General features: G+C 44.5%; 1 protein-coding gene across 2 annotated transcripts in view; it reads right to left on the bottom strand.

The window, feature by feature from the left end:
* The window catches only part of Chn2 (chimerin 2), a 220,403-nt gene that overhangs the window by 88,434 nt on the left and 111,614 nt on the right, over positions 1-20,355 (bottom strand). For both annotated transcript variants that reach the window (XM_010628292.3, XM_010628291.3), the window contains exons 4-6: positions 16,632-16,663; positions 12,717-12,830; positions 10,455-10,740 (exon numbers count right to left, since the gene is read on the bottom strand). In XM_010628292.3, coding sequence (XP_010626594.1) covers positions 10,455-10,740; positions 12,717-12,830; positions 16,632-16,663 — 432 coding nt within the window. The remainder of the gene's footprint in view (positions 1-10,454; positions 10,741-12,716; positions 12,831-16,631; positions 16,664-20,355) is intronic.

Below are 20,355 nucleotides of genomic sequence, written 5' to 3'. Positions count from 1 at the left end.
CTGACCTCCTGGTGGACTTGACTCTACCATAAGCTCATGAACTAAGACTGGGAGGGCAGATGGCTCAGGGTACAATTTTTAGAAGATGGTGCTTAGATTCTGGGCAGCAAAAATGAGAACTGGTCACTGCGGGGTGGGGTGGGGGGTGGAAGGGTGGAGATCGCTGTCTCCTCAGCAGACTGACCAAGATGATAGTGGCAGAAGTGCTGCAAAAGCAGAGAAGAGAAATAGAAGGAGTGTTGGAAGTTCTGGCCCGTCTCCCTCGCTTGATGTCACCTTGAGGCTGGGCCTCCGTTTTTCAATCGTATAGGAAAGAGAGTGAGACCTGGTCGAAGGTTGTTCACTGGGAGCAGTCATCCCTCTGTGTCTGGGGATTTCACATCCCTGGATCCAGCCAACAAAGGATTGGGAACACTCAGAAAAGGAACTGTATCTGCAATAAACATGTACAGATATTTTTCTTGTCATTATTCACTACACAATGAAATATAAGAACTATGTAGCACTTCCATTGTATTAGGAATCGTAAGTAATACAGACGATTTAAAGTGTGTATGTGGGAGGATGTGTGCATACGTTATATGCAAATGCTCCACCGCTTAATACAAGGGCCTTGAGAGTCTATGGATCTGGGTATTCATGGGGTCCTGGAACCAAGGGACAACTGTGTGTATGAGAGCTTCATGGAGACCTGCTTTCAGATGACCAAGGCCAGGCTCAGTTCTCTGGCCCATGCCTGCTGAGAATCTCTAGAGAGGGCTCTGAGCTGACAATCAGAGGGAGAGAGGGAAAAGCCTCTGTGAGCAGCATCAAGAGCAATGTGAGTGTTCCCTCCTCACTCCATGTGGCCAGCCAGATTCCAAAGTGACCGCAGCATTTCCATCCTGCCGTCAAAGGCGATAAAAGTGACCTGATGGGGATTCCTCCTGCTCCCTGGAGACACACACATGACAAACTCTCCAAAAGATGTGATTTTTATCCATCTACAATCTGCCTGGAGCAGCAGTTCTCAAAGTGTGGCCCATCAGTGTTCAGGGGAACCCAATGTCCTTTCAGAAAGTCCATGATGTCAAAACTATTTCACTAGTTATAAAGAAGCTGCCACTTGTTAAGTTGTGTTTTTAACATCCACACTCTGAGAAACCTACAGAAACATTCCTCTGATTTGCAGTGGCGTAGCTGTGAGGCCAGAGCTTGTCCATACACTTCAAACGTGGCAATATATCATTACAGGCTGAGCTCCGGAGCAGACGTGAGACTCCAGCTGCCTCCTTTTAAGCCAAACACTAAAGAGATTTACAAAAAACAAACGAACAAAAAAAGCAAAAACAGGGCCAATATTTTGACTTTCATTTTGGAAAACAGGGTTATTTTCCATGAACTATGGCATTAGCATGTAGTGGTCATGTTATGAGTTTACTACTGTTACTTTTAAAAGAATTAATAAATATTTTGACATTTTTCTCACTTTTACTTTCTAAAACAGTGACTATCAAGAGATATGACTCACTGAAGCACAAGCTCTTTATGGTCCTCAGTAAAGTTAAAGAATATAAAGGGGCCCCAAGGCTCGAAAGTCCAAGCACCTCCGGACTAGTATCTCAGCGAGTCAAAAGCCCAGACTTTCACTTTGAAGAGTCCCAAGCTTGCAGAGCTTCCTGCTTGCTGTCTGTCACAGAGAATGAGCACAGACTACAAAAACAGACATCCCCTAGGTATTGTGTAGCCTGATCTGTCCTATATAACCGGAGGAAACAGGGCCGAATCAACGAGTTTGTTACTGAAAATTTGTTCATGCTCATTACGCCCACATCTGTTAACGTTTAAGTCGTCACTAGCATGTAATCCTACTTGTAGCCATAAGGTGGCAGTGTTGCACAGAAAATACCAGCGACTTTAACTCCAGCTAATTCCAGGAGAGATTTTGTCTGGGGATACATGAGGAGGGTTTGGTGCACCTCTTAATGACACACACTGAATGTATGACATTCTTTTTGTTCCTGTAAAGCTCTTGCCTTGAGGGCACTGATGCTGCTTTCTGATAAAATGCTAATCGTTGGACAGAATGACCTAAGGACTCTCAACTTGGGCTACATATCACAGAATCACCTTGAGCTTCTAAAATCCAGATGTGCAGGCCTAAAGCTAAATCTGAATTTCTGAAGGCTGATCCAGGGATGTTTTTGTTTGTTTTTTAAGCTCCTCAGAAAACTGCAGTGTGCAGCCACAGGTGAGTCACAAGTTCTGCAAACTTTGTCACTAAGAAAGAAATCACCTGCTGGACTCAGGGATGAACACTGACTTCTCCTTCTTCCTTCACTGAATGCTTTTAACCCCTCTCAGGCTAATTATTTCCCATCACTTAGGTTTTAGCCAGGAACCCGGGAGAAAAGTCAAGTCAACCCTGTATCAGCTCAGGTGCCGACAAACACCAGAGTTAGCATCTTAGAAGTGTCCTGCAGGTCTTTGTATGTGTCTGAGGAGAAAGAAAATAAATTCCACAGACTAAATGAGGACCAAAGAGTCTCAGAAATAAGACGCATGAACTAAGGGAGACATATTTCCCTATTAAAAGAAAATGCTGGGGCCGGGGATTTAGCTCAGTGGTTCTACCACATGCCTCGCAAGCTCAAGGTCCCAGGTTTGATCCCTGGTACCAAAGGAAGAAGGAAGAAGAAGAAGAAGAAAATACTCTCCTGAATGTCTGATAACCTTTACCTCCTTGTCTCACTTTTAATCTAACCCAGGTTCTCAGCCATGGCTGCACTTTAAAATCACCTGGGGAGCCTTGAACTGCAACAGTGGAGACTTTGATTCAATAGGTCGGGAATGGCTGAACACATATTTTTTTAAAATCTCCCAGAATGATCCTAACTTCCGGCTGCTCTGAGAGGCACCAAGCTAACCAAATGAGCTACCGGTCAGACAGGGTGATAAATCCCACATCATTAGGGAATTTTGGTATAAAATAATGCTTCGCAAAACCTGGCTGCACGAGCAAATGTAATCGAAGTTGTAATCTATACTTACAGCGTTCTATTCCATTCCACTTTATGGCTGTGTCTCTGTGAGGGTAGGAAGACAGGTGACCAAAGTCAGTTTTACTAGCAAAGTTACGCTCATCTTCATTTATCCTTGACTCCAGGAAAAGACTGGTTATGCCAGTTACGTATTATTTACAAGGGGCCTCCTGTGAGGAAATCCATAGGTTTTCCAGACCCTGTAATGTGAGCTTATCTTTTTCAAATCCTTGATTCCATGAAGAATCCAGGCTTTTTCTTTGGCAACAGAATGCAGGCCCTCTGCTTGGAGAAGAGCAAGGGCAACACCACGCTTGAGGCTTAATGAAGGCCCAAATCTTCACCGTCCTCCAAGACCAACACCCCCTCCACAGTGGCACAGCTGTGGGACCATCCAAGAAGAAGGCTGCTGCATAATCACCCACTAATGCCACCTGGCTTCCAAACTCAGTGACTTTCATGTGGGTGATGAGAACAGTGGTGACACACAGGGGAGGAACTGCTATACGCTGAGGCCTGCGAACGAGCTCCTCACATCCTGTTACACCTTTCCTCCCAAATCCATTCTCAGTCCTGTCATTCCCCTTGGTGGGGAAGACGTCCAGCTCCTTTGCCCTCTGGCTTCTGCTGGATTTGGGCAACAGGTTAGATGTTAGATGAGAGCATAGTCAGGGAGGAAGTTAGGGTGCTTCTGCTTCTGCTTGGGTGGTGCAGCAGTTCAAAGCAGGACCCTTGACTGTGGGGTCCCCATCCTATGGGAGGCCCCTGCCAGCTATCATTGAACCTCAATAACCCTGGTGCCTTCCCTGTCTCCTTGAACACTGGGGTGGTGACCACTTCGCCTGGGCCGGCCCCTGGGAAAGTCCTCTGTAAAGCAAATTCTCTCTGGAATCCCAGGGGTCTGTGCCTTTGATTTCCAGCAGGAATCCTGCTGGGTGGGGTGCTTTCCAGACTGTATCTGCATTTTTTTTAGTAGTACTGGGGATTGAACCTAAGCCTTCATACTAAGCTATATCCTTGCTGCTTTTTATTTTGAGGCAGGGTTAAAGTTGCAATCCTCCTGCTTCACGCTCCCAGAGTAGTGGGATTATAGGCATTCACATTCTTTTTTTTTTTATTTTAGCAACCTGTTATGTATACAGGAGTCTGGAGGTACAATATATAATCCTTAGAATCCAATCTCTAAGATAACTTCTAAGTAGAGGTTGTTCTGGGGCCTCTTTTTCTATCCGAGCCATGCAGAAGCTGTTGAAATACTCTGTATTACTGAGTTGGTGCCTTAGTTTCCCACTTGGGGTTGCTCAGATGGTCTCCAGCATTGTCTTTCTCTCCAGCTGCGGCTTTTCCTGACAGAGGGGTGGGTGGGTGGCTAGGTTTCAGCCAGCGGAGGAAAGACAGAAGGGAATGAGAAGCCCTGACTTGTGTGCTGAGTGAAGTTCAAATAGACTGAGGGCGAAACTGGGACAATTAGCTACATGTTTAAATTATCCATCCAGGCTTCATTCAACAAGTTTCAGAGAAAGCCCTTGATGTGCTGGGCGTTCAAAGCTGGAAGTAAGTGAGGGGCTGCCTCTGCCTGTAACTGGTCAGCCTCTAGGGGAGACAGGCAGCCAAACCACAGGTTCTCAAAGTCAGCTAGTGTGGAGCATGAGCATCACAACCAGCCGGGGCTGTGCAGGAGCCAGCCGCGTCCCTGACCCAGCGGCACCGGGGTCGGTGAGTGTGAGCCTTTCTGATTAGTCCCCAGGGGAGGACCATGCTGCGGGGCCCCTGGGGCCACACTTGGACAGCCACGGTTCCAAACAGTGGCTTGCTGAGCCACCATAAAGATGCCACATGCGCGGTAGCTGTGAGATGGTCCTGGAGTCCCAGCAAGTTTCATTAAAGAGAAGGCTGGCTGTGCTGGACCCCAAAGGGTGACAGGGAACCAGCAGGTCACAGAAGGGGAAGGCATTTCAGGCCATGAGTGCAGGGGGGGGGCAACCCCTCCCCCAAGGGAGGCCAGGGGCAGGAGAAATGCCAGGAAAGGGGGGCCAGACTGCAAAGGGGTGCAGGGCATTTCCATCACCGCTTGGGTGCCACTTACCACTCCTCCCCTCCTGCCACCCCAGGCCTTGCTGTGGCTCTTGGGCACCCTGTGGGCTCGGGCCTGCGTGCCTGTCTCACTTTCTGTCAGAGGATGCACGGCTCGCAGAGAGGCCTGGGAGTAGGAGAGGCGCGACATGCTGGGTGCTCCTCAGCCAACGGGGCAGGAAGTGTGGATAAGCACCCTCCAGCTCCTCCTAAGAACACAGGCTCAAGGGGTCCACGCTAACCTCTCCTCACAGCCTTTCCTCTCCCTCCCGCTCCCCGGGGTGCCTTCCCCATGAGGTCTCTGTGCCCAGCACTTGTCTTGGGCTCTGCTTCCCAGGGAGGTCAGGCTCAGGCAGGCTGCAAAAGACATGTTGAGGAATTGAAATTTTCTCCTATGGACAAAGTAAATCAACACTTTGCCAAAATTAAAACAACAACGACAGCGCTCTGCTGAGCACTAGCCTTTAGGTGTGATAGTGGGGTTGGGGAAAACCATGCCACAGAACCCTGGCCTACTGAGGCTTCTCTGCTCCTCAGGTAGGGCGGGGGCATTCCTTGGCACATCGCCTGGTATTCAAAGATGGTATAGGAAAATATAGTGCCGTCCCTATGCAAAGACAGCAGACAAGCCTGCTGGGTCACACTGTGGGGACCCTGCAACAGACAATGGGAGGGTCACCTTCGGTGTTAACAGAGGTAGCTGGAAAGGAAGAAAGCAATTATTTACAAAGAAATAAGAAAGAAACACGGGTGGGAGAGAAGAGGTCACTGATCTCGCTCTGAGCAATGCGTCGGGAAACAAGAACACCCAAATGAGTAGAGGTCCCAGGTGGAAAGGCAGCTCTGCTTGGCTCCTCCCAGTAGCAGAGTAAAGACCTAAGAGGGCTTTGTTGCCAGCCAGGAGAAGGCCAGGGATGTGAAGGTCGCACTCACAGCAGCAAAAGGAAGCATGGGGGGGGTGAGAGGAGGAGCCTTGGGAGGGCCCCAGGGGAACACCCTCCCTCTCACCGGGCAGTGGGAACACTAGGGAAACAGCTGCAGAAAAACCACCTCCTGTCCCGCCCGTTTTGATCCTTCACCCTGCCCAAGCGCTGTGAGCGGTCTGCGGAAGGAAGAGGAAGGTGCTGCCGGCAGGGGGAGGGCAGTGAGGAGGGGCGGGAAACGCCGAGCTGGGACTGCAGGGTGTGCAGGTGTGACGACAGGCTGGCGGACGGTATTTTACCCGGAGCCTGCTTTAACGAAGGTGAACTGAAGGCCGCATAAAATCTTTGTTTCTGATGTAGTTTTCTGCATAGATACTGCGCATATCAATGGTTCAAAAAAAGTATCAAAGGGGAGCAGGGAGGTCTTTCCACACTCGCCCCTTCACACATCCACTTCCCTTCCCACAGGCAACCAATCTCTCTCTGTCGCTCTTCTCTCTCTCTCTCTCCCTCCCTCCCTCTCTCTCTCTCTCTCTCCCAGGGGATCGAACTCGGGTCCATTGTGCTTATGAGGCAGGTGGTAGAACCACTGAGGCAAATCCCCAACCCTGCCTTTCTCTCTTAATGGACTACAGATTGTTCCACATCAGCCCAGGTGAGGATTCCCATCTTTCCCTGCTGTCACACGGCATTTCTTTAAATAAAGACACCAGAAGTTAGTTAAGCAGTCCTGAGTTGAGGGGTGTCTAGGTTGTTTTTAATCTTGCTGCTATTTACAAAAATACAGTGAAAGGAATAAGATACGATACAGGTTAAGTATCCCTAGTCCAAAAATCTGAAATTTACAATGATCCAAAACAACATTTTGGGGCTGGGGATGTAGCTCAGTACTACACTGTGGCACTGTGCCTGCCTGGCAAGTACAAGGTCCTGAGTTCAATCCCTGATACTGCAAAACAAAATTTTTTGCAGTTTGGATGTTGGATTTTCAGTTTTCTTTATGCAAATATGTTGATATCCAACAAACAAAACCTTTCAAATCTGAAATAATCTTGATCCCAAGTTTTTAGATAAAAGCTCTCTCTCATTATTTATATTTTATTTTTTCCTTAGATGAGTACCTCACTATATTGTCCTGTCTGGTTTCAAACTCACGGGCTGAAGCAATCCTCCCAGTTCAGCCTCAAGTAGCTGGGACTACAGGCTCACATCCACAACCATGCCCCGCTTCAGCCTGTATATTCTTAACTTGCCTTTATTATATGAAGGCTACAGATGATTTTTTTCCCAGTGAAACATAAGTGCAATTTACTATGGGAAACCATAGCTATTTTAAAAGGATGTTCTCTTGAAAACACTGTTGTCACATATATTTGACTTGGTAGGATACATTAGTAAAGAAAGTTTAATTCTTATTGCTAGTAACAGCTGTGCATTTTCAAAAACTGATCATGTAAAGGCTGAGTGACTTTTAGCCCTCACTGATTCAAGACCAAGGGTGTTTACTTAAAACAGTAAGGGCAGTCAGGCCAGAATGAGGTCCAGCTGCTCAGCAGATTTACAAGTCAATGAACTGGAATTAGGAAGCATTGGCTTGACTCCTCACCCTGCTGCTGTGAACATCTTAATAAAGGAGGGGGGTGATTCCTGCCCTGTGATCCTGCCAAGTTGTTCTGAGGATAAAGCGGGAAATAATTTCATATATGTGAAATCTGCTCATGAACAGTGAATGCTTGAACCAGTGCTGAATCTTGCTTTTGCTCTTATATTTTTTACAGTGCCATTTTTGAAGGTCTTTACATAGTCCACCCGTGAAATAAATTCTAAAATATATTTTATATAAGAAATTACAATGGACATAACCATTTTAATTAAATGCACCAAAAAGGTTGCCATTATGTATCATAATGTTCTTTAAAACTAGCTGAGCATCAGAAAGGAAGGAGACAGATTGCTACTGGCCAAACAACCCAACTTTTTTTTGTTGTTTTGAGCTTTCCCGTATCTCCATCTCATTTACAGTTACTAAAGTCAAGTTCGTAGCTAACAACTTTGATGGGCAATAAATATGAAAATCACTCCACCCTGGTGGGGTAGGTGCTATGTTTTTGCCAACTAGCATTTTTAATGTTTTTGGATTCACAGATAACATAATCTCTCTGGATTCATTTGGAAACCATCAATAAAGCAAATGACTGATCAACATCTGAAACAGAAACAATGGTATGTCTGGATTTGAGAAATATTGAGAAACCTACCCCCTACACTCATTAAAATCTTTAAGAAGCATCCTGACAGAAGCAGGTAAGTACCCCAGGCTGTTCTCAGTCAATCCATTCAAGTGTCCCTTCCCTCTTTTCTAGTTCCTGCATGCATGCAAACAGGCTACTGACCTGCCCGGGGAAGGGAGACAGAATCTCTGGCAAGGCTGAGACTTTTAATAACTCCACTTGTCAATACAGGTCGGAGAGAAATGGGTGGATTCCTACCTCGTTACTTAACAAACTACTAACAAAATGAGTGGCTGCCAGTTTGTGACCAGACCCAGTGTCTGGAGTATTCTCAGGAACTCGAAATTCATCACTAGAGTCCGAGAAAATCCACATCACTGACACCTGTCTATCAAACTGCTTGCTGAGTTAGGACTTCTTCCTTCAATATTTTCTTTCTTTACCTTTTCCCTAAAAGGTAAAAGTACACTATACTGGGCAGCTGATTCAATGTGATTATTAATCTGATTACTCATCCTCCCCAATTTGTTTTAATAAACAAATACAAAAATCTATAAAAAGGACATATTTTGTTGCACTGGTTTTCTGATGAGGAACTATCTGGAAATAGCAGACTCCATTGACCAAACTTCCCTCTCGAGTGAAGACAAGGATCGAGAAGCATCAGGTCTGGTGCCCAGGATCCACGCCCTCTTCCCTGTCACTGAAGAGGGCCCCTTGCTCCTCTCATTTCTCCTCCTGGACGCGTCCTATGGTGTAGCCTGTCCTTTGTAGTACTGCCTTTTCGATGGCCCTGCTCTCCGGTTCAGAAATATAAATACTACTTCAGAGATTTATTTCACAATTTACCTCTTGATTTGTCATGGCCTGGAAGGTCAGCTCCTAGATTTTCTATTCTAAATTACTTTTGAACAGATTTCTCAAACAGACTAAGAAATGGATTTTGTCTGGATGGGAACAAATTCGGGAAGTGAAGACTCCGGTCCTCTTTCTATCTCTTCTGTCAAAATGTAACCCAACTGCCAACCCTACAAGGTCCCGTATCAATATTTATAAAAGAATTCACAGGTGCAGTGGAGACGCTGGAGTTATAAAAATAAAATGGCAAATTATTTTTTCATGGGCCAGCTGCTGAACCGATGTGATCCTGGGGAAGGTTCTTCTTAGCTGTGAAGCTCAATTAGCAAATCAATTAACCCCACCCCCTTCTCAGCCACCAGGACCAAATTGCCACCCTCCACCCTCTCTCTGCCTGAGTCTCCACTGCCCAATCAGCCAGCCTGGGGCTCAGTTGCTTTCCACCAGCCCTGGTCAACAGGGGGCCTGTTTCAGTTTAATCAAGCATTAGCAACCACCAGAAGAAGCAAAGCACCTCATTCTGCCCCCCACGTATTCATCTCTGTCCCTCCCCATCCATCCTTGCCTGCCTCAGAAGCAGGCTCAGTACAGACTCAGTGGGAGCCCAGAGTGAGGCTGGCTGTCACTTTCTTTCAGTGGGAAGGAGGTATGACCAGGCAAAACAGATGGTTCCTCAAGGGGCACTTCCAAAAAATCTGCTGGCAAACTGTGGCAGTGCCTTGCAAACAGACAAACTTACCGGAGAGGAAAACCAGATTTCCTTCGCTATATCATACCATGGCACACTCAGGTTGCACACTCGCCCACTTACGAGTTTGCTAACCCTTGGCAAGGTGCAGTGATACTTCGTCTGTGGTGAAGACAGCCTGCCTTTCTGAGCGTGGCAGAGACAGCCATTGTTACCACTCATGCTCCCAAATCTGTCCGTGAAATCATTCTCTCAGGTAGGCCACCTGCAGTGGACATCTATCCCGAGGGTAGGCTGGCTGGGTGCAACTAGAGGTGGGGCCAGTGACACTCAAATGGCAATTAAAACACATTTCACTATTACACATCCACAGAGCGTTTTTCTCTCAGACTCAAGATCAATTTATAAATGATTATGTGATGACTGACCTTATAGGCTTGGGCAAAACATATACCATTTTGGGGCGTTGGTTTCCTCACGTGTAAAATGAGGATGTCGAACTCCTCCTTTCTAAAATTCCTTTTGACCTTGGATTCTAGAGATGTTTGGTTGGGGATGGGTCACCTTCAATACATGGGAAAATCACATCTTCCACTAACCACCTTCTTATTCAGCACTGGCAGAAAACAGAGAGGCTGCTGCCATCACACACATGGCTCACCTTCTCCACCGGTGTGTGCTCTTCATTTGTGACGCTTGTTTTTCTTGACTCGTTTTTAGACCTGCTCAGTCTTCTGGATACTTTTTCTCTGAGTAAAGTGGCATATCCAATGTGTTCATAGATGGGGTTCGTTGTCATTTTTGAAATGTATTCAGCAGCTTTTGTTTCTATGTACAGCGTTATCAAGCCATCTGTCACCAGGTCGTGAATGGATTCAAACCTCTTTTCGCCCACAAAGTGTTTCCCATCATGGAAGAGCCTGTAGTTTAAAGTCTGGTTTCCAAACCTGCCCACAAGAGATCAAGGGATTACAACAGATTAGAATCAGAATAGTGAGAACCAATAGCAGCACATGTTGTGTGCCAGGCACAGGTTAAGTCCTTGACAATTATCTGAGAAACCTTTTGTGATGAGTACAATTATTACCGCCCCCGCTTTTTTTAGCTAGTGTCTCTCTTTGTAGTTCAGGCTGGCCCTGAACTCAGGCTGGTCTTGAACTCATGGCAACCCTCCTGCCTCAGCCTCCTGAGTACTGGGATTACAGGTATGCACCATCACACCCGGCTTTGCCCCTGTTTTATAGCAGAGGCAACTGAGGCTTACAGAGTTGGGGAAATCAGCTGGATGTCACACATCTGGAATGAGACAGAGGTGGGATTTAACCCCAGGCAGTCATTTTAGAGTCACTGGATCCTATAAATCACTCAGGTCACTGGGTCATTGCACTCTCATTTGTAAAAGTCAGAGGGTAGAGCCTGATTTACAAATATCTTACCTATAAATTTCCTTAATAGGAACTGGCAATTATCATTGCAAGAGATGCCACCACTGGTGATCTTGATGCCCCCTAATTACATCAGTGCAGCAGCACCCTATTCCTGCCACCCCAGTTAGTACATCAGAAGAAAAATGTCAAAGCTGTGCTAAGTACCACCACCACTACCACCACCTGCCACCCAGAAATCTCACCCACGGGGTCCCCTTCTTTTACCCCTGGCTCTGTCCTGTGGACCTTGTTCTGCATCTCACAGCCCCGCCTGATTCCCCACTGGGACTGCCAGCTCCTGCTGCTGGAGTGCTGGTAAGAAAAACTTTGCATACTTATCAATAGCTTTTGATGTACTTCTTCATCATTACATCATTTAAGATATATCCTAGACAGTCCCAGCTACAACTTGGAAAGTTTCTTTCCAAGGGAACAATATTGAAATGGTGCACTAATCACACCCTTTTGTGGGCTGGCCTGGGAAGTGTTACCCTTGCTCCTGTCTCTATATGGAAAAAGGTCTTCTAGATTCCAGAGTCCACAAATGAACTTTTGGGAGGCAACCTGACTCTGAAATTGGACAGAGAGAATCAAATGGCATAACATATTTGATCAAGGTTTGAAGAGCGCAGTGAATGCAATGTCTTCCTTCTAACACCCTGGGAGACAGAGAGAGGAAGATCACAAGATCAAATCCAGCCGGGGCAATTTAGTGACTTAGTAAGGTCCTGTCTCAAAATAAAAAGAAAATTAAAAGAGTAAGGGATGTAGCTAATGTGAAGGCCCTGGGTTCAATCTCCATTAATAAAAACAAACAAAAAACACCTTTCCATAATTGTGCTCCCTGGTAAAAGGCTCTGGGGACGCTGCTGGGCAGGTGCATTGGCAAAGTTGTATGCTCCCAGCACCCCAGCCACAGAAGCTGCCTGGTGACTGCCATCATGAGGAGTTGGAGGGGGGTCAAGCTGCCCCCGAGAGAACCCAATGGACAAGCAATGCCCAGCAGGTCTTGCCGGGTGTGTCCATGGAAGACAAGGTAAAGGATCCCTGTTGAAAAAGGGCTGCTGGGAACTGAAGCAGAGATATGGCTCTGTCAAGCTGCTCCAAGTGTCAGGAAGAAGCAGCTGTAGGAACACAAACTTACCAGATAATTTTCCGGAGTGCCCATAAACACAGTCCATGTGTGTGAAGCTAATGACACACACAACTGGTCTGCTGCTGAGGCTTTGGGGAAAAGTGAAAGCAAGTAGGAGAGAGGGAGTGACTGTCTGTGGGTGCCAAGTTTCTGTGTGAGGTGATAAGAAAGTTCCAGAAGTGAGTAGTGAAGATGGCTGTACAACACTGAGACTGTTACTTAATGCCAGTGAATTATACACTTAAAAATGGTAGAAATACTAATTTAGACATGTATACATCTTATATATGTATATATATCTTACTGTAAAAGGGGTAGACATAAATAAAGCCATGAAAACAATGAGTGAATCGCAGCGCACCTCAGAGCTAATGTGTAGCATCCCGGCTGCCGCTGGCTTTCTCGAAGGATATAGGCGCCCTCCACACCTCCTAGAAGCTCATCCGCCTGCTCCCGGGAGATGATCCCATGAAACCTGGGGAAACAACACCATCACAGACCACATACACAGTAGGACCTCAGGAGCTAGGCTGAAAAGGATGGCTGGGTCACCCCAAATCTGCACCCGACTGGGGGTGGCGGGGCATGACTACTGCAACTCTCAGACTGACTAACTTGGAACCATTGCCCATCAGGTTCCAAACAGATAAATGTCCACAGAGGCAAACAGAGGCAGAACCCATTCATCTGGTTTTCTGCTACTGCCTTCGCTCTCAAGCTCAAAAGCAAAGTCGAAACAAAAAGCCAGGTTATGGCTTCTTTTATAACCATGGGAGAAAAACAAAAGAGCAATTACCAATTTAGCTCTCAGCTCAAACACAGATAACTATGTATTATCCTGATTGCAAATGAACACTTATTGATTAGAGCCCTGCTTGCTTCAGGTGCAGGGTGTTAATTTTAGAGGCTCATCTTCTGGGAAGAAGAGCTGGCGATAATCAACCTTTTCCCAATCCTTTACATTTTGAGAACAATGGCTCAGAGACATATTTGGAAAGTGTACCTATTTTTCCTGGTTAAAGATAATGTTTATCCTCTTTGTACTACCACTTTAAAAGTCATACATAAGCACATAGAAAATGCGGCAGATCTGGGAGGGTTTGGGGCTTGGCCAATGACTGCTTTGACCTTCTAGAGGAGGCTGTCTGAGGCCTACAGAATGAACAGTGATCAGGGAGGTTGAGGAAGAGATAGGAATTGGGTCAGGTCCCACCTACTTTCCCTGGTCCTTTTAAGCAAGGATGGATGCTCACCACCATTACTGGAGATCTGACCCATCAGTGTTTTTACAGCAAGATGGGCTGGGATGGGGGACGAGGCTAGGGTGGGGACTCCAGGTCCCTGGGAGAAAGAACAATGACTCTTTTTAGGAGAGTAAGTCACAGAAAGATTTTTTCTGGACCAAGAAAAGTATCTGTACCTTCTTGGAAGGGGGAGGAGGAAAGGGAAGTCAACCAGACAAGTTTTGTTTTGTTCTCCCCCAGGAGTGCAAAGATTAAGTTAGAAGACATAGTAAGACTTCACTTGGAATAAATAGTCTAGTAGAATATATATTTTGAAGTCCTTTCAAAAGTGGATGCTTTTGTCCTAAAGGAGGAAAGCCAGAAGCTGTGGCTCTGTATTCTAAAACTGGCTCAAGTCTAAGACTGTGATAGCTTAGGGGAGGGGATTTCTGACTTCCCAAATTTTGGCTTTAAATCTCAAAATCAAGTGCCTGCAGGTCTGGGAGCAGCACTTTTCTAGAGCGAAGATGCATGTGCTATGAAAGGAGACCAGTGTCCCCAGAGTCTGAGGGCTTTGGCAGTGGACTCATTGGTCACATGGGTCCCGCACAGCATGCGTGGGCCTGGAAGTGGCATGTCAGTTCACAGGGACAGTGGGGCACACAGTTTGAAGCTCTGACTGTGGGTAAGGATGCTGAGCTCTGTAAACTGTGGAGAAGCCTCTTGTTTGGCAGGAGCTGGGGCAGAGAGGGCTGGAGAGACAGCCTGGGAGAGAGATTTGAGGATGGCCTTGCAGGTGTGTGTGTGTGGGCTGGGGACAGGACAGGAGGAGCAGAGGATATGGGAAAGCTTTCCACACAAAAGCCCAGAAGCTGGTGTTAGGAGAGGTGTAAGAAGGAGATGTCTGGGATACTCCTGACCAGTGAGACAGGGGAGAGTGAGCACAGAGGAATGAGGCAGCACAGAGGTCCAGCACCTGTCCTAGGTCACTCTGGTGGGGCGGGGCAGGAGAAAGGGAAAGAAGGGTATCCCGAACAGGCGTCATTGCGAAAGCAGCTAAATGTAAACGTCCTTGAATTGACAGTAGCAGTGTCAAAAACCAACTCAGGGCTGGGGATTTAGCTGAGTGGCACAGTGCCCGAATGGCAAGCTCAAGGTCCTGAGTTGGATGACTGGTACAAAGAAAAAAAAAGTTAGATCCAATTGTTCAAAAGAAGAAAATGATAATGTTGTGCCCCTAAAGACTCAGTCTGGGGGCTGGGGATTTAGCTCAGTGGTGCCGCCACCTGCCTTGCAAGCACAAGGTCCAGAGTTGAGCCCCAGTACCAAAAAAAAAAAAAAAAATCCAGTCCTTTCATGTGTGGTTTTTAAAACTCTGAATATCTATGAGGTAAACCAGAAAGAGATATAGGAAAAAAACGTAATAATGGTTCTTTCCTCTTTCATGGTGGGGTGCTATGGGTGTGTCTCACCATGGATCCTGCCATGCCGTCCTGTATTTTTTATTTTTCCCAAGTTAGCAGGTATTCATATATGAACGTAAAAAGAGGAATGCCTGTGCACAGTGGGAAAATTCAAAATTCAAATGCTGAAAGGTACAAAAGAAGTAAGAATGTAAGCAGCACAGAAGTAAATATTCTCTTTGCCTAAAGGAATGCACTGCGACAGTTTCCTGTGCTTCCTTCCCAAGAAATGTGCATGTACCTTTTCTAGGTAGAGCATGTATTATTTTATGAGTGGAACAGAAAAGCTCTTTAAAAAGGGAGAGAGAGAAGCACAGAATCTGATGAGATGACACTAATTCTTCTCTATGTTTTCCTGGGTTCCACTCCAAATATATTCTGTATGAACTGTGGGCTGGAAGGTGAGAACCAAACTTTCAGGAAAAAAAGAACATGCACAATAAATAGAATACCTTTTGGAATTCATGTGCAAAAGTGTATTTGGCAGGTTTTCATTTTCTCTTTTTTATTAATTGTGATATGTGAAAGCAAAACTTAAAGCAGTATACTGAGAAAGAAAGCCACGCCAGAGCATACATTAAGGCATTAGGGACATGGGGGTAGATGAGAGAAGAGGCCAGCATTCCTGGGCAGGTATCGCAGAGGGGACAGCTGAATTCCCAAAGCTCCCATGGAAGAAGGTTCTGAAATGCAGCTATAGCAATTAGAAAGGAGCACTGGGCTGGGACCACTAAGAGGGTCACTCATCACAAAGATGAGGCTTTGATGGGTAACAGAATAGGAGGCTCAAGCTGTTGGATTGGCCAGGGACAGCCTGGGCAGTGGCCTTGAAAGAGGCTTTGGCTCCTGCTGCCTCTAGGTTGAAATGGGAAGAAAAGTGACTTGGAACTCTAATTTGGAACATTTCACCTCCCCCCCCCTGGTGTTTAACATATCACAGTTGTAAATTGCAAACTGTTTTTATGGTCATGCACATCTGCTTTGCAGTAGGTTCCTGAGAAAGTGAAACAAAACAGGAGTTGGAATTAAGAGAAAAGTGGAGGGAGGGAGAATAATGATGGTACTAAGGCGATTTAATGGTACTAAGGCAATTTGGCTAATATATCCATGTCAGAAGAAATCAACATTTTGGTTTCTGAGACTGCAGGAAAATGGAGTGCAGTTCCTCACCACCATGTTCACAAAGTACAGGAGGGTCAGGAACTCAGCTACCGTGCCTGTGGTCTTTGACACTCTAAAGGTTTAATTGTATCAAGGTAGAGTGGAATACATACTAACAAAGAGTCTCAATAATGAAAAAAACGACCTTCCATTTCAAATACTTGCCAGGCACTCAGAAGCTGCTTAAGTAGAGAGCACTGCAGCAAGAAACACTTTCCCTCCCACCTTAATGGAAAACAAGCACCTGAATGTTAGAAAGAAAATCCAATACAAAGGAGTCTGATTGCATTTATTCTTATTATTAAACTCTTGCACAATGGACATGTGATGAAAGACCATATGTAAAAGAATTTGAATATTTAATATTTAAATGACACATGAAGTGACTACTTATTAAATTATTAAAACAAAGAATAGTATAATACATACTCTCTTCCATAATATTTTGGTCTGTTTTCCACCTATATTAAAAAGAAGAAAAGTATTAATAATGCATTTGAATTCAAATCAGCTAGATCAAAATGTTACTTAAATAAACAGAGCTGGAGTCCCACTAGTAATTTTATTGCAGATTTCATTCTCCAAATCAGAAATCCATGAAGCTATGTAGTTAATCAACACATTTCACTATCCTGAGTAGGAATGATCTAGAATTATTACATTTCTTTACTCATTAGGCTCTTTTTCCACCTAAACCCAATTACCCAATAAAAGTATTTTCAGAGGATACAAAATGATGCTTATTTTAACATTAAAGACAAAGACAATACTTCCAGCATGAATAAAATATATGCATTTATTTCAATCTTCATCTAATTGTTTTGTTATGTATGTATATAAAAAACTGAAGAGTATATTTGGATTAAATATGAAACAAGCTTAATTTGGCCTCTTTCCAAATAAAATCAATATATTTTAAAATAAATAGCTACTAAACTGAAATTCATTTGACATCAGAGTTACAGGATACTGAAGAAAAGGTTTATGACTTTAAAAATCACAAAGTTTCAAAAAAAAACAACAACAAAAACATTTCAATCAGGGTTTTAGCCTTAGGGTTATCTATCAGGTTTTGAACACTTACTTGGTAATCTCCTTTCATAAGAATTTTGTTTCCTTATGTTTTATGGCATTGGGGTTGGTGAGAAATTAACATGAATTCTCATGTGCAGCTTTTATCCTCTACTTTAACTCTAGGGACACTCCAATAGAGTTGGGGTACATTAAGATTTTTATAGATGGTTGTAGGTATGATGGCAAGTTTATATTTACTCAGTGGAGTAGAATATGAGCCTGGCAGCTACTATGTCTACTGTTGTCTCTGTCTAGAGTCGAATGAGCTGTTTTCTCTTTAAGGTTCACAGACTGGCACAGTTGCAGGATTCTGAGACACTGGCATCTTTCTGGCCCATCTTCACACTCACAGGATGAGGGGTCTAAGTGTGCATGGGGTGCTGAAAACCAGACAAAAGGCTTGGAAAGATGTTGGGGCTCTGAGGACCATATTCTCAATTCTGCCTAGGACAAGCCTCACACAAGACTAATCGTCTAGACCATTCTAAATATGTGTTCACTCTTCTGTGCATTTAACACCTGAAAGCACTCAACCAAGAGAGGCGTTCATAATTCTTAATCTTCCAAGTTTGAAGATTGCTCAGTGTCTTTGTGAAGGAGGATTTAAGTAATATCATTAACAGAAGCACAAAGTGTGCAAAAAGGTACCTTATTATCTGATGTCTTTTCTATAAATGATGTGTACCGTTACTCTACGTGCTAGTATGTGTTTTAATGAGCTGAGCTGAGCATTTTGCCATTTGTTTCCGTCTATTGACTTCTGAAGTTCTTTCTTTTATGATACTGTTGATGTGCAATTGCAACACTAATATGCCTGAGAAACAATTTGCAACTAGAAAAGCCAAAGGTAGTACACAATATATAATGATAAAAATCTGTCCCCTTTCTTTTTTTTTTTTTTTTTTTTTTTTTTTTTTTGGTATAGGGGATCAAACTCAGGTCCTTGCACTTGTAAGGGAGGTAGTGGAACAATTCAGCTTAATCCCTGACCCTCTCCCCATTCTTGAAGAAATGATAATACAAAATTTGAAATGATTCCCTTTGTAGAAGGACAATTGTTTATTCACACCTTTTTGGATAGGCCACAACACCAGTTTGCAAAATCTGAGTGGAGCTCCCAGCCCTGCTCTCTTTCTCTCTCCTCTCTTCTCTCCAAAACAGGCAGAGTAATTTGTCTAACTTCCCAGGTAGACAGCAGGGTACATGGAGCCTACTGCTAACTCCTGGTGCGTAGGTTGCTGGTGGTTAATAAACGGTGAATTTAATTGACTCTTAACAAGATAATAAATTGCTTTAAATTCATCCATCAATCATAAAGGCATACAGCACACCTATTGGGTTCCTGGCTCTGTGTTCAGTCTTGTCATTGTTCATGGAATTATGGCCTTAAAGGAACAGGAAGGACATCTACAAGGAGCTTGAGGGTTTCTGTGCTTGCACAGAAGAGAAACACATAAGAATAAACCTACCAGTGCCCCCAAAGTAGGAAAGTCAATATTTATGGTGCCCTGAGGGCTACCAACTACAGTCCTGCCCAGAGGAGACTTCAATCCAGTTGAGGGACAAATCTTCTGTTGTAAAGAAAACTACTAGAAAATAAAACAAGAAGATTCAATCATGGGGGATGGAACACACATAGAATAGGGCCATGGAAGGGGCCCTTAATATTGCCAGGAACGTTACTGATGTATCATTTCCCCTTTATTGTAAATCATATAATTAACTATGGAATCCTGGTTTTCGTTTCATCTAAATTGGGCAAATCTACATAACAGGAGAAGATAAATGGAAGTAACAGAGAGGAAGACAGAGGATATAATCAGATATCTGACCACCGAGTGAGGCTGCTTTGACAGCAATCTGATTCCACCTCTTTTCCCTTTGTTGGCTCTGTTGCTTTTACAGAAAACACAATTGACCTTGTCAATATTAAAGAGAGAAGACAATGGCTGGCATTAAAAAAAAAAAAAAAGCAAATCAAAACCTTTTTCTTTTTATAAACATTTGCTCACTGGAATCTAGACACAGTCTCTATCTCGATACTTCACTAAGCTTTAAACTAATCAAGAGCTTAATTTTGTAAGTTAAATGACTTGGAAAAGAATCATAAGACATCCACATTTCTTCAGGTTGGATAATACTGGATCCTTGGGATAGAAACGCAGATGACTAGATGTCAGGGCTCTGAGGGACAAAGTACCTGCCTGGAGGGACCAAGAACCCCTGCACTGGGGCCCAGCTGTGCCTAGCAGAGCCCAACCCACTCACTCCCCAGGCAGTCTCTGCGTCAGCCAGCCACAGGATTCATGCCCACCTGTGAGAGGTGGATTCTTTTTTCACAGAGGCTGCAGCACTGAATTCTAGTTTTCAATGAGATTCCCTTCAGTGAATGCGAATGAGACAGAGGACCACTGACAGATAAAAAGTCAAGTTGTAGCATCCCCATTGAAAGTTATTAAAATCTGGCAAATTGATCAAATAATGGAGTTTGACTTTAGATGGTCACATGGACTCAGGGATGGCCAGAAAATGAAACAGTATGTTTGAAAGTTGTTTCTGGAGCTTTCTGGCTTCTGTGAATGTCCTAGGACAGTAGCTGGGGCCTCCTTGGTGACTCTGACCACCGTGAATATGATTCAGAGATGTTGGCTTTGCCTTCCTGCTCTGGAGAATGAGTGGTCCAACTCCAAGAAGTGAAAGAAACCCAATACAGCTTTTTGTAAGAAAAAGGAAAAATGTAATAATTTGTAGACAAATTACTAGCTCCTCTAATACTGGATCCTTAGATGATCCACCTGGTTCAGAAAGTAATATCTCTTCACAGGAGGAGAGCAAGCACAGGTTCAGCTGACCAAGCACACACATGAAAAGGACTGGTCCCGAGACCTAAGTGGACCTGGTATATATACATGTACATCCATGCAGAATGTTGACTGATCCTTTAAGAAAATGCAATTAAACATTTTATTCTAAATAAGCACCATCGATAGGAGACCAGTCCCCCAAATGGACGTAATACATGCTACTGTTGACAGAGATGCTATTGGAATTTCTCTTTTTGGAAATGCTTTAAGATATA

Source organism: Fukomys damarensis, unplaced genomic scaffold, assembly GCF_012274545.1.
Source record: "Fukomys damarensis isolate Sample0158 unplaced genomic scaffold, DMR_v1.0_HiC HiC_scaffold_4, whole genome shotgun sequence".
Lineage (NCBI taxonomy): Eukaryota > Metazoa > Chordata > Mammalia > Rodentia > Bathyergidae > Fukomys > Fukomys damarensis.
This window is presented reverse-complemented; position numbering and strand designations above follow the sequence as displayed.